This window comes from Manis pentadactyla, chromosome 11 (genome assembly GCF_030020395.1).
Source record: "Manis pentadactyla isolate mManPen7 chromosome 11, mManPen7.hap1, whole genome shotgun sequence".
Classification (NCBI taxonomy): domain Eukaryota; kingdom Metazoa; phylum Chordata; class Mammalia; order Pholidota; family Manidae; genus Manis; species Manis pentadactyla.
The window spans coordinates 64,578,039-64,593,042 of record NC_080029.1 but is presented as its reverse complement, the minus strand read 5'-3'; the positions used below and the strand labels follow the sequence as shown (position 1 = coordinate 64,593,042).

At 39.2% G+C, this 15,004-nt stretch overlaps 1 protein-coding gene across 3 annotated transcripts in view; it reads right to left on the bottom strand.

The window, feature by feature from the left end:
• The window catches only part of SNX6 (sorting nexin 6), a 51,079-nt gene extending 37,513 nt beyond the window's left edge, over positions 1-13,566 (bottom strand). For all 3 annotated transcript variants that reach the window (XM_036881275.2, XM_036881273.2, XM_057488502.1), the window contains exons 1-2: positions 13,485-13,566; positions 13,278-13,325 (exon numbers count right to left, since the gene is read on the bottom strand). In XM_036881275.2, coding sequence (XP_036737170.1) covers positions 13,278-13,325; positions 13,485-13,490 — 54 coding nt within the window. In that variant the 5' untranslated portion in view covers positions 13,491-13,566. The remainder of the gene's footprint in view (positions 1-13,277; positions 13,326-13,484) is intronic.
• Positions 13,567-15,004: the final 1,438 nt, after the last annotated feature.

Sequence of the window (15,004 nt, the reverse complement as noted above, 5' to 3'; positions counted from 1 at the left end):
TAGTGAAAACTCCGTGGACTTTTATATAATTTCACTCTTCCCCCAGATATTAAGACAACGCAAAAACAAAACGAAACTAAAATAGCAAAAGAATCTTAAATTTTAAAAAGTGCTCAAGTTCATTTAATTTACATACACCATATATTTTGGGGGCAGGTGCTTTGGCTGTTATTGTTGTAACCAGTTTTCATTCCACACCATTCAACTATACCTTGGCTATGAGTCAATTGGCTAATCATGACTCATTAAAGTTTCACCCAAAAAGTAAACTTCTCCAAGAGAGTCCATTAAAGTTTAACTGTTCTAAAGTTAAGGAATGTGTCTACCTTAAAGAACAACAAAAATATAAAAGGGATACTGGCCAATAATTTTAATTATATTGCTTATTTTAGTTCAAAAATATGCAATGGAACTATTAAATACATACACATATGTAAAATGCTAACGTACAATACATACTCTAATTCCTATGATATAATACATTCAAAGAATTGGATATGTCCTCTATTAAGGGCTTCATTTGCAAGTCTGTTAGAACACTCTTCCACTTAAAATTCTTACCATAATTCTACTTACAATTCTTAAACTCCATCCATTTTTCTTCCCCTTCAAACAAATAAACATTCTAACATTTCTGAGTAATTTGGAGATTTATGAAAGAATCAAATACACTAAGTGATAAAAGAAAGTTTTAGCAAGCTGCACAGATATGAAATATTTAAAATCTAATTAACTAGCCTGTTTCAAACACTATAGTTGTAAAACCAGGGAATTTTTGGGAATCTGATCTAATCATTATTTCAAATTACAATTACAATGTCAATGGAAAAATGCTGGAAGCAAAATTGTTTATGATTTCAATTACATTTTAAAAAGTGCATACATAAAAGGCTTATAGGGAACAACAAAATGTAAACAGCAGTAGATTTCCTTCATATTTTCATTTATTCTAATTTTCTACACTATGCACCTATTACTTTTATAAATAGGAATAAAGTAAGCCTTCTTTAATCCTGTGATTAAAAAATTACTTTTGTGAAGTTTTTCATTAGTGTGTTTAAATTCATCAGTAATGAAAAAAGTAACAGTTTCATTTTGTACTACTGGTTCTAGATTAAGCAGACATGTTTTTAAAAAAATAAGTATAATTATATAAAATCCAACATAAGATTCACAGAAGAAATTAATCACTGTTTATTTGGATAGTATGCTACTACAATGGCCTTTTACAAAAACTCTGAGAACTTTAATAAGCTTTAAGTTAAATTTTAATTAGTGATCATACTTTCTAAGTTTATGCTATAAATACATAAAAATGTTTAAATAAATCGTTATTGTAGTCAATGCTATATGCAGCCCACTGTCTGGTAAAAAAAATTAAAAGTTACCTTGAATTACAAAGAAGTTTACTTTTACATTTTCCAACTACTTCATTTTTCTGCAACATTGGAAACATCAGCAAGTAATTGGTTTTCTTGTTTCTATTTGGTCTCATCTGGTCTTCATACTGTCCCTCCTACCTCTTATCCAAACACTTACCTTAATTCTAGTTTAAGAAATATTTCCTTTTTTCACATTCAGGCCACTTTTAAGAGGTTTATTGTGGTAAGTTAAATAATGGCTCCCCAAAGGACAGCCACATCCAAATTCTTGGAACCTGTGGATATTACCTTACATGGTAAAAAAGGACTTTGCAGGTAAAATTAAATTAAGGCTCTTGAGCCAGGGGGATTACCCTGGATTACCCAGGTAGGCCCTAAAAGCAATTAGATGTAATGTATACTTTTAATAGAGAGGCAGAGACATTTGACTCAGACAAAAGAGAAGGCAATGTAACTACATAGGTGGAGATTACAGTGATAAAGCCACTTCTGGCAGCCACCAGAAGCTATGAGAGACAAGTGTTGTAACTAATTCTTCCCTAGACTCAGAGAGCATGGCACTGCTGACATCCTGATTTCAGATTTCTGACCTGAAGAACTGTAAGAGAATAAATTTCTGTTGTGTTAAAAGCCATCAACAGCGTAGCACAGAGAAGACAAGTAATGACTATAGCATCTTACTATGCTGATGGACAGTGATTGCAATGAGGTATGTCGGGGGTGCTTGATAATATGGGTGAATCTTGAACCACAATGTTGCTTATGTGAAACCTTCAAAACACTGTATATTAATGATACCTTAATTTTTTAAAAAGCCATAGAGTTTGTGGTAATTTGTTACAGCAGCCACAGGAAACTTTTGGAATAATAACCTTGGCACTTCACTTCTTATGTTTTCACTGCCTAGCCTATTTCTCAAACACAAATGGTAAGAATAAACCTGGGTGCCTGTTTATTTAAAAATACAGAATCCCAGGCCCTATCATAGACCTATCAAAATAGAATCTTCAGGGTAAAAGCCTTAAAAACTGTATTTTTGGAACAATAACCTACATTTTCTGGGTTGTCTTTGACATTCTGTCAAAATGTCATCCCAACTGCTAATATTTTAATGATTATATAAAATATTTTTGCCAGATTTCTTATCTATATGTATATTTTCAAAAAAAATCTTTAACTGCTGCTCTATCAATTTGGAAACACACCTTTTAGGATTTCTATATTTGAATAGCTGTTATTTATTTTTCCAATTTAAGATTATTCAAATGTATTAAAATATTTCTTTTTCTTCCATTTCCTTATCCTTGTATACCAAATACATGGTCTTCCTGACCCCCCACTCCCCACCTTTTTTCAGATAATACACTGGGCTTTTTAAAATTTTAACTTTCATCAGTAAAAAAAATCCCTTTATTACATATTTACCACTTTTGGTTATGGATTCTATTTTTTTAGGTATAGTTTACATACAATGAAATGCAGATTTTAAGTATACAGTTGGAAGTGTTTTAAAGAACATGCAAGTTACACCCCGTAATCATCACCATAATCAAGATATGGAACATTTCCATCCCCCCAAAAGTTCCCTTCCTTATTTTTATGTCTCTACTTCTTTACTTTCTAACTCACTTTATGTTTTCTCTTGTATGCCTAATGAAAGCATGTATCCATTCACATACTCTTAACAGCTATTAATTTAATCTACAATGTGGCTTTTTCATTTTCATACCCAAATAGTTTTTTTCCCATTTCCTGAGCCTTTGGAACAGAGCAGATAAAAAGGATTAGTTTGTCTGACAATAAGACTTGCTTCACACGCATAAGGATTTTTTTTTAAGTCCTATTTCTAATAACTAAGATGCATAATGGAAAAGCCAGCTAAGAACATAAAATCATCCCCAACATTAATACAAATTTTCACTGAAAGCTAATCTATCATTATTTCATCAATTCTAATGTGTATTTTTCATATTTTAACACACATAAAATAGGGATCCCTTGCAATTGATAACAAATACAGTTTAATTGGCAATTCTTTCTTCCTATACATTAAAGTGTATCTTCCAATCAATCGCACCTTAGATTTGATCAAATATATTGTAACTTTACTGTTAATTACATAAAATGTACAGATCTTCCAGGGAGATTTTCTTCGTTTAGAGATAAGTCAGTAATTTCAGATAATTTTTAGTAAGACAAAGAGTCAAAGCAAACAACTTGTGATTCACCAACATTTAATCAACTTTCTTCAACTAGGGAGGTCAGTTTGAGGAAATTCTATTTAGACTACATTCACCAGTTTAATCCTTATTCAGGCCAGTAAATTTTATAATTTTTTTCTCCTGTCAGAGACTGACTAGGTTAAACATTCATGTCACAGTCAAGACAAAAACTAGGCTGAGAAAAGGCAGTAAGCAACACAAATACAATATAATTAGAAAAATAATGTAAAGACATTGCCCTATTGCTGATCAATTCTCCATAAATACTTAGTAAAGAAGACATTCACTGTTACACTGACTTGTTTACTATATAAAGTATCTACCTTAGAACATTCCTCAAAATTCAGTTCCTTATCTGTTGCCAGAAAAGCAAATGTACAGAGATGGATGGGTGGATGGAGGAGGAAGAAGAAAAGAAAAATAGTTCTGATTGTTCCAACAGCCTCCGAACTGTTCTAGTAGGCAGAAAGCCAGACATGGGTGGGGAGAGGGTTAGGGACTTCGACTGGTGTTTACATTCACAGATGTCTGTTTATATTCTAAACATTCCATGTAAACTGTTCTTGGGATGTGGGGAGTGAGGGTATAGATAACAGGCCTGCCAAAACTGACTGGTTCCAACATGGAGAAGTTGACTCCAACTTCCCCTCAAAATAATTATTTGTCCATTAGAATACTAAAAGTCACACCCCTTGGTGCCGTGACAGTTCTGAGGCACACCTTCTAAGGACAAAGAGAGGGTACCCCGGTATTTCCCCCCACCCTGATATCCCCTCCCTAATCCGAGAAAACCCCATATATTCCAGTGAGTATTCCACCTATCCGTTGCTTAAATTCCAGCTATAAGACCACTAAACTCGAACCCTACCCTGCCACTGATTTCTGGAGCATGCCGAACTCCCTCAAGCGTGGACTTCACTTTACTCAACTACTCTTTGTGCAACTGTTCAACCTGCTCATGAATTCTTTCTCCATTAAGAGTCAAGAACTCTCTCTGGATCAAGGTCTCACCTAGTGCACAGGGAGATCTACCCGGATTGGATTGTCCAACAACACAACCAGTCTCTTTGTTTCTGCCCTTTTCCCTCTTCAATCTATTCATTATAGAGCCACCAGAATGATCCCATTAAATTAGAAATCACTCCTCTGCTCAAAATGTAAGGGGTTCTCACTTGGAAAAGAGCCAAAGTCCTTACAGGGGCCCACCAGGCCCTAAAAATCTGCATCTGACATAGACTCTCTGGCTAATCTACTCCTCTTGTCACTGCAGCCCTGCACACGGCCTCCTTGTTCCTTGAACACAGGCATGCAGCCACTTCGGGAGTCTTTGCACCCATGGTTCCCTCTACCTGCAATATTTTGCCTGCCGACATCTATCTGTGTGGCTCACTCCTTCATTTCCTTCAAGTGTCCACTAACCTATCACCTTCTCAGGAAGGCCTTTCCTGGACACCCTACCTAAAACTGCAGCTCTCGTGGACACTGAGAAGTGACCAGTGGTTACCATGAGGGAGAGGCTGGAGTGGGTAGGTAGGGAGGATAAGGGAGATAAAGGGGAACAAAAATTCTGTCATAATGTAAGTTGGTCACAGGGATAGTAGTAGTACAGCATGGAGAATAGTCAATCCAAAAAAAACACAAAACTGGAGAATAGTCAATCCAAAAAAAAACACAAAACTGCAGTTCAAACTCCTCCACCCCCAAACAATCCCTATCCCTCCCTCATTTTTTTCATAGCACTTGTTTATCATCTACTATGTTTTATTTATTTTCTTAATGGTCCTCCCTGTCAGTTCTATGAGGAGATAGATTTTTTTTATTGAGGTATCATTGATATACATGATGATAAATTTTAGGAAGGTTTCATACGAAGAACACTGTGGTTACTACACTCACCCATATTATCAAGTCCACCCCATACCCGATTGAAGTCACTGTCCATCAGCATAGTAAGATGTCAGAGTCACTACTTCACTACTTGTCTTCTCTGTGCTACCCACTGTCTTCCCCATGACTCCACCCCTCCCTCCGGATCATTTGTACCAATCATAATACCTCTCAATTCCCTTCTCCCTCCCTCCCCACGCATCCTCCCCCTTTGGTAACCGCTAGTCCCTTCTTGGGAGTCTGTGAGTCTGCTGCTGTTTTGTTCCTTCAGTTTTGCTTTGTCGTTATACTTCACAAATAAGGGAAATCATTTGGTACTTGTCTTTCTCTGCCTGGCTTATTTCACTGAGCATAATACCCTCTAGCTCCATCCATGTTATTGCAAATGGTAGGATTTGTTTTCTTCTTATGGCTGAATAATATTCCATTGTGTATATGTACCACATCTTCTTTATTCATTCATCTACTGATGGACACTTAGGTTGCTTCAACATCTTGGCTATTGCAAATAGTGCTGACATAAACAGAGGGGTGTGTATGTCTTTCTGAATCTGAGACCTTGTTTTCTTTGGGTAAGTTCCTAGGAGTGAAATTCTTGGGTCAAATGGTATTTCTATTTTTAGTTTTTTAAAGAACCTCCATATTGCTTTCCACAATGGTTGAACTAATTTACATTCCCACCACCAGTGTAAGAGGGTTCTTCTTTCTCCTCATTCTTGCCAGCATTTGTTGTTTCTTGTCTTTTCAATGTTGGCCATCCTAACTGGTGTGAGGTGATATCTCATTGTGGTTTTAATTTGCATTTCCCTGATAGCGATGCAGAGCATCTTTTCATGTGTCTGTTGGCCATCTGGAGGACACAGATTTTTGCACTGCGATATTCCTGGTGGTGGCCCTCAACAAAAATTCACCGAATGGAAAGGGGGGAAGAGTAAAAAGTAAAGGTGGTAACCATAACTGGGCTAAAAAACTGTTTCCAGATAATTATAATATAATCAATAAAAAGCCCAAAGAGACAGAAGTTAATTTTGCTAAGCTCTTTAATTCAGGCCAAATTGTAAATCTATTTAACTCTTAGACCAATTGTGATTTTATCACTCCTGTAATACATCATCTCCATTTGTACTACATGCCTGTATACCCAGCGATCAAAACAATGGTTGATGGTACATTTTCTGGAAATGCCTTTGCAACCAGATTTCTTCTCATATACCAGAAATAACAAAACATTACTAAGGTCACATATGTCATTGCAATGCCTTTCCTGCTGATCTTGTCAACTCCCATAACTCTTGACACATGTGGCTTGCAAACTCCCACATTTAGGATTAATTCAGTCATCAACTTTTCTTTACTTCTACATTTTGAACTGCTGAGTGTGGTTATAGAGAAGTCACAACTGGCATTTGCAACCAGATTTCCTCTCACATATTACACCAGAAACAGTAAAACACAACTAGGGTACCACTAATGGTGTCCACCTCTATATTCCCTCCAAGTCAAAGTTATTATCACCGGTAGTACAAATATAACACTTTACTCTTTAGACAATATGCTAATATACATTTATTTAATAAACTTTTTCCTAGCACTTATATGCAAACAATTGTCTTGGATATTGTGGAGAATACAAAAGGAACAAAAAGCCTTGCCATCAAGAAGTCTGCAGTGAGAAGTCAATCAACTTTATGTAATAAAACACAAAATTAAATGTTTACTGTTCTTTTCTCACTACCACTTCCATTATGTGTACAATTTGACCATATCAATACCTCCAGTCCCATGACCTTTCTGTGTATCTCTAGTCTGTTAGCACCTTCTCTGCTTTCTTCCTTTTTGAATCCATTCCATGGTACGTTACTCCAATACCTTTTTTGCTGGTCATGTCAACTCCCATCGCTCTTTTGCCATACCCAGCTTGTAAATTCCCACATTCAGGATCAATATAACCATCACCTCTCTCTGCTTTCTGGGCTGCAGAGTATGGCTAGAGAAAAGTCTTAACCATCTATACCCATCTGCTATAAATTAACTGTATGCAAACTGCAGTAGGCTCTTCAAACCACTCAGGAGTCCTGAGCAGATTTGCTCTGCTCCTGTTCTGATTCCCTTTAGCAGCTACTTCAAACTTTAATGCCTTAAGCCTCTACCACATTTCCACCCTGATGCTGAACAAGTAACCTTGCTTGCCACATCTCAAAAGAAACACCAGCAGCTGCTTTTCCTTGAGACCCACCAGTAAATCTTTGTACAAATAAATCTAACCTCACCATCTTCTCTAGTTTCAGAAGTAGTATCCTGGGGAAGGCTGAGCTGTCTGTTCACTTGAGCATTCCACTTTCACATCTGCTCCAAGAACTGCTTATGCACTGCTCTTCTTGTCAAGGTAGCTTTGGTCTCACAAAACCTTCACATAGTGAGTATCTAATTTCCAAATCCAGTATGTTTCAGTCTTCTTGACCTTTCTACATATTTGATTTGGTGGTCATTTTGACCACTTCCTTGAAACTCTCTCAACTTCTGGAGACTCCTCTCTTTCTGCTCCTACCCTTTTCAACCCTGTGAATTAGTCCATTTCTTCCCCTTGGCCCACTGGTTCCCCCTCGGTTCTATCTAGCCTTGGCAATCTCAGTCATTCTTGCCTAACTCCAATTCTAAGTTTCCAATCACAATTTCAAATTACTAAGGGGACATATCCACCTGGATGTACTTATTAAACAATCGAGTGCCTTCAAAGTGCCAACCTCTGTCCTAGGTGCTAGAGATAGACCAGTGAAAAGACGTAATTCTCATCCTTACAGATCTTATATTTGTTTGTCAAAGACAGGGATTAGATGCCTCATAAGGCACTTCAAATCCAACATCTCTGAAACCAAACTTATTATCTACCTTCTAACTCCACTCTTCTGTCCTGTATTTCTCATTTGCTCCTTCTCTTCTGCCCAGACCATATTCAGACACTAAGCCCAACTGAGACAGGGACACCATGGGCTTAGACAGAGTAGAGTGAGGGCCTCTGGAAAAAGCAAGGCAAGATATTTACAGTCTAAAGCAATGTAACAATGTAAAGTCCCTATCGAAACTCTGTGTTCTGCATTATGCAAAGTCAAGGTCACACTAATTCTCTAGGGTAAAGATACCAGACTAGGAATATAGTCATCTTCAGTGAGATCAGTTAAAAGTCAAAAGGCCAGGAGCAACTTGGCCTAAAATGTTTGAGTGTTCTGCAAGGGTATCTCAGCATAACCTGTGACTTCACTGTAAACAGCCCTAGCAAACAGACAACAACCCAGCCCACCTTGAGGGCAGGGAAGGTGGTACAAGTCCACATCCTAAGCCCTCAGTTCCCAAAAGTCCTCAACTGCCTATAAATCCCCTAGACAACGCACCACCCTGGGCTCTTGTTCCCTTCTGGTGTGAGCCAGGAGCTCTGTCCTCTTACTGTATCTCTCAATAAAAGCCTCTACCTGGCTCTCCTACCTTGGGTGTTTGCTAAGTTCATTCTTCGACTCTGCAAACAAGAACCCTGGTATCACTATCAACTCTACCTCCTAAACATCTCTTTGCTATGTTCCCTCCTTCATCCCCTCTTCTAGTGCCTTATTTCTACCTTATTACTTCTCATCTGGACTACTACAATAGCCTGTTAACTGGCTTCTCTACTTTCTCAAAAGAAGAATCAACCCACCCTCTACATCAGAGTAATCTACAATGCTATTTTCATCTGGGCATATGTCTTTCCCAGCTTAAAATCCCTCAGGACTTCCCACTGCCTGGAGTCTTTATCATTATGCACTTTACACTCCATCTGTACTACCTGCATCTACCCCTGCTGCCTGAAGAACAGTACTTCAGGTGGAACCAAATTACCTACTCATGTCATCCTCTCTGCTGGCAAGCTGTCTCCTTCCCCAAGAGCTTACAAAATTTCTGATCAACATTTAAGGCTTTAGCTCATTTAGGTGATAGCATAGTGGCTAACAGCCCTGAGCTCATACTAGCTGTATGACCTTGGGCAAGTTTATTTACTTTCTCTGAAGCTCAGTCTTACTGAGCTTCCTTTTCAAAGTAGGAGTAATAGCAGCTATTTCACAGGGACTTAAGAATTGAGTTAATATATGGAAAATTCCCAGCATGCAGTAAGTGCTGTTATCAGTTGAGAAGCTATCATTATGTCTTCACTATTCTTCCTTCAGAAGTTAACCTCTCTCTCCTTTGTACTCCCATGGCACTTTATCTAAGTCCCTCACTACACTGTGATGGTCTCAGAGCAGGAACTTTTCTCTTTTTTCTCTGCCAACATTCATCTTCTTATTCTCTGCCACTGCAACCTATGACATTTTTTTATCTGAAGTAACTATCAATAAATGTGGAATGTGTTTAAGCTAAATGCTGTGTAGGTACAAAAAAAAGCAAAAGTCTGGGCCAAGTCTTAAAAGGTAAGTCAAATTTCAAGTGAAAAAAATAAAAGTTGAGGGAAAAATCCCCACTCCATAATACTGAAAAGTATACATAAGGTGCAAAATAAAGCTCATAATTGCTTGGGCAATGACAAGCAGGCAAGAATACACTTAGTGGCAGGGGTCAGGGACTGAGAAATGAAACCAGCCTGAAAGGGTTTTGTCTAATGCTAGCCTAGGGAGTTCGGACCTTACTGCAACAAGAATTAGGTCCAACTAAATCCTTTTGACTAGTGATGCTATATGAGTTAATGATTTTAGTTAGCTAACTAGAAGTAATATAAAGGCTAAACTGGCAAGTAGAAAGACTGGAGACAGAGACCAATGACAGGTACTAATACAACCTAGGCAAGAAACTGCACGGATCTTAACTGGGGCCATGCAAATGGAAGATGAGATAAATAACGTCTCCAAGATGAAATAAAAAGGCTTCAGTGACTGTTCTGATATGGGGATGAAGGATGTAACTTGCAGGTTTCTTCCCTGCAAGACTGGAAAGTGATGACATTAATGAGGATGGAATACAAAGGGAGGAGCAAGGCTAGGAGCCCAGAAGAGGTGTAGTTATAACACCTGAAATAATTTTGAAAACACCAACTGTATTATTTAGAATTCAAATAAAATGTTAAGACAACTATGCCATCAGGCAGGTGCTCACAGCTGCTATCTAACAAGCACGTCAGAGCAAAATGTGTCTTCAAAGGGCTTGTTTGTTTACTAAGTAATACATTACTGTCCATGTGGGGGAAAAATACTTTCTTATGTAGAGGTGTAGCTGAAAAAATAAAAAAGTAGGAGTAATATTTAATATTCCATTATTTCTTAGAGACTGTCTTTTAAGTTTCTTACAAAACAGTATTTTCTTAACCTGCAAATTTGTCTTCTGTTCTAAACATCATGATGAAAATTTAAGGCTGCTTAAAAATTTATTTTAAAATATTGACTTTAATTTTACTTGTATGAGTAACTCTGCAACTCCTATCAAAATATGCACTTCATGTTTTTTTTAAATCAAGACTATCTTTCTTAAAAGGCTGAATAAGATAATCTAAACTAAAAATGCAATGCCTCTAAGTTCTAATTATAGCAATCTATTTCTATTAGGACAAACACAATATAAGGAAATTTAAATAGGCCTGTTCTGAAATGAGGAAATAGGGTAACTCTGTGCAGCTGTAATCAAACTCAAGCGCACAACAGAATCTTCATTGGTGCTTGCCGGAAGTAGCTGTCTTTCCCACCTCAAGAAATTCTGATTTACTAGAGTGTGAATCCAGAAACTTTTGATTTTCTAATGCCCCAATTCTGATGCAAGTGCTCCAAGACTACTTTTGAGAGACACTGCACTGGCTCTGATGTCAGAAACAGTATAAAGTCTACGTCTCCCACTCAGTGGCTGCATGACCTCAGACTACCTAGTTTTTCTGAGCTTCAGACTTCTTATATGGAAAAACGGGATACTAAAAGCTTCAGAAAGCTCTTATATATAGACAGATAGATGATAGATAAGATAATGATATATAACAGATATAATGAATGAGAGAATATAATTAAACAATGCTTATACAGTGCTTAACACAAAGCCCAACCATAATTATTACTATGACTCACTCAGTTCTACAGGACACAAATAAGAACTAGACATGATATACATACTCACCATGACATTCTAAGTGCTTTCTACTTCATGGAAATTTTTTTTTCCAGTTTCATATTAAAATTTTCATCTACATGATTCTATAAGAACTTCCTGGTCATGCATGCTTTGTCTCCCTCTCCCTTTAGTTTTGTAATACATGAAGCAAGTTTTGGACACATTCTTAAGTGCTTCTAGTTCCATAAGTAGCATAAGGCTATGAACACAAATATTTACCAGAAAATACTCTACTTTTCATATCAACAACTCAAAAAATTAATACTTTTACTGACCTTAGTCAGATTTTACAAGAGAGCAAATCCTGTTCGCTTTTTCTGATAGACCACAAAAATTAGACACAGTTATTATCTAAATAAAGCTCAATGCTTTATATTTTAAAAAATCAGCGTAAATGTGCTATAATCAATTCTTCCTTCTCGTTTCATTAAACAATTCTGGTTTCCCCTATTTTAAAATCCAAAATATAATTTATAAGGTGTCATTGAATTTCATTCTCATCCCAGAAAATGTGTATATACACATTACTTACACATACACAGTTTTAAAATTCATTAGTTTTTTAGAAATAACCAGAAATCCTGTATACTTTCACACTAACTAGAAGCTCTGAACGATGTTTTTATAAAAACTAGGAAATTTATTAATTCATTATTTATGAAATTAAAGTATGCAGCACTTGTCTGCATCTTAACCATTTGAAGGTTTTGTAAATGAAGGTTTTATAAAGGTCATCAGTTAGTACTACCTCATTTTTCACTTAAAAAACAGTATCCTAGAATATTTTATCACCTACCAAAAATCAACGAACAGATATGTCTCACATTATCCAAGATGAAGAAGTAAAAGCAAAATGGAAAACAAAAGTGCAAGCTGTTATATGTGAAGGAACCAAGGAACTTTGCTGAGCTGCAATCATAATATATCAATATTTTGCAAGTGCTCACTAATACAAGGCACTATACAGATAGATAACCTTAAGCAGCCATGGCAAATGGGGGGAGAAGTGGGAGTGATGAATCAGGAGCCCTGGAGGCCCTTTCTGAAGTGGAATGCAATTGGCCTCAAAATAATACCAAGGGAACTCTGCAAAAGATGTATTTTTTGGACATTAAGAAACACAAAGGTACCTTGGGCTACCAGCACTTTGCAAAATCTGGCAGGATACTGGAGAAGGGTTAAGATTCGGAGACTGTAAAATTCCTTCCAAAAGGGTAATTTAGAACTAGCCTATACTGTATCTGTTTTCATGGGAGGGAAGGGTGGTCAGCCAACCGATCGAGAAGTCCCCAAGGGGAGAAAACTGAAGGTGTAGCTTAGAAAATCTGAGGATGGGTTTTCATAGCTCCCAAAGTGGCGAGGGCTGGGGACTCCAGCTCCGGCCTCCACTTCCCACCTGACCCTGCCCGGGTTGGGAGGAGGCCCGCCGGAGGGTCCGAGCCGAGCGAGGGTCAAGGGGGCGGCCGAGGATCCCCAGGAAATCGAGAGAACCCGGGAACCGAAAGGCCGAGGGAGGAAGGGCTCCAGGAGGGCGGGGCGCGGTGCAGCACCAAACAGAACAGAGGACGGCGGAGAACGAGCGCCGCGCTGCCGGGGACCCCTCCTCGTACCACACCCGGGCACCAAGGCGGCGGATGGAGGGTCCCGTCAGCGAGAACGGGCCAGAACTTACTCCGCGGTCCTCTTCCGAGAGGAAGTCGGGGCCGTCGTCCAGGCCTTCCTGCGGGGTTGGCGGGGCCCAGCGCGCCGGGGGAGGAGATGAAGTAGGGGAGACACAAAGGGACACACATTAATGCCAGGCCTGCGCGGCCCCCGCGCCCGCCCCGTGCCCGCCGCCCCCACCGCGCGCCCGCGGTTCGGCGCAGCTGAGAACACCCACCATCATGGCTGCTTTGGGGTGAGGGCCGGCGCAGGCGCACTCCACACCGATGGCCGGAGGGAGCCGGCGGCCGCGGGCGGGGCGGGGCTATAGGAGGGGCGGGGCCTCTGGCAGCCCCGCCCCGGCGCAGGGGGCTGCGGTCCACTGGAGAGGAAGAACGCCGGCAGGGTCCGACGCCCAAGGTCACAGCACCCAGGTCAGAGAGGGCCCTGAAGGCCAAGACCCACAGGGTGTTGGACAGGTCGCGGCTGGTCAGCTCTGACTTGAAAGGGACGAAGGCTATACCGGGAGCTGTCCAGTTCCTTTTGCCTGAGGCTTCAGTGAGAAATCAAGCAAGCACCCTCCAGAGACCACAATAAATCATCTAGTCGTTGTATTGTGCCACACGATAATTAATCTCAATTAATATTTTGCCGGTAGAAGTTGTGGGAACCAAGTGCCTTCACACAGTCAGCAGACAGGGCTGTAATCAAGCTTTTACTGCTGGCGAGATAATAACTGCCTCTGGGTTTTGGGGTGCTAATGGTTGAGCACTATAAAAATGAGCTGTTCACATTACAGAATACGAAAAAAAGTATCCAGACCTACTCTAACTGTCCAGCTGGATAGCACCACACTGGTGTCCACAGGCATTTTACACTTAATTCAAGCCTTAACCTCTGGCCCATGTCACCTATTATATGCGCGCATGAACGTACACACCCACACAAACAAGCAATCCTTGTGCTTCCACTCAATGGCATCAGCATCTCTACATGTTCAGGCCAGAAACCTCAAAGTCCTATTCAAATCCTTCTTCCTCACTTGTCACACAATTTAGTAACAAATCCTACTGCTTCTGAAATTGTTTCTCTGCATCACCTCTTAAATTGGTCCCATTTCCCCCACCCCCTTCTACAGCACTTACCCTCAGCATCTGTCCTCTGGACCTTTGCAATATTCTCCTAACTTTTTTTGTTTTCGTTTCTCTCTCATCCATTCTATTCCCAGCTGTCAGCTTTCCTCCTAAGACACAGATATTGATGATTATGCTACTACCCTGTTCAATAATCTTTATAAGTTTCCATTACATAAAGGTCCAACTCCACAGCCTATGATTTCAGGCCCTCCACATTTGAGACCCTCCTTATTTTGCCAGGTCCTCCACCCTATCTTATTGAATAGGAGCTCTCAAAACAATAGCATTAAGTTACTAATATTTTCTTGAGAACTTCTTGTATTTATCATTTTATTTGTAAGCAGAACTGAGGCATAGAGAGGTTAAGTTACTGCCCAAACAAGAGTTATTCTCCATTATGGGGGTGTGGGATGGCTTTATTTTTTGTCTTTTGTTTCTTGTTCCCCACTGCATTGTCAAACTACTGGAGTAGTGTTTTTTTACTGGGAATCATGAGGCATCATGTGGTGTCAATATAGTGTGATGAAGTGTCAGGAGGAATGTTCCAGTAATTTGTTGCTGATGAAAAATGCAGTATTTCCTACTAAGTTTTTGATTGAAGGTTATGCCTGTAAAAATCCAC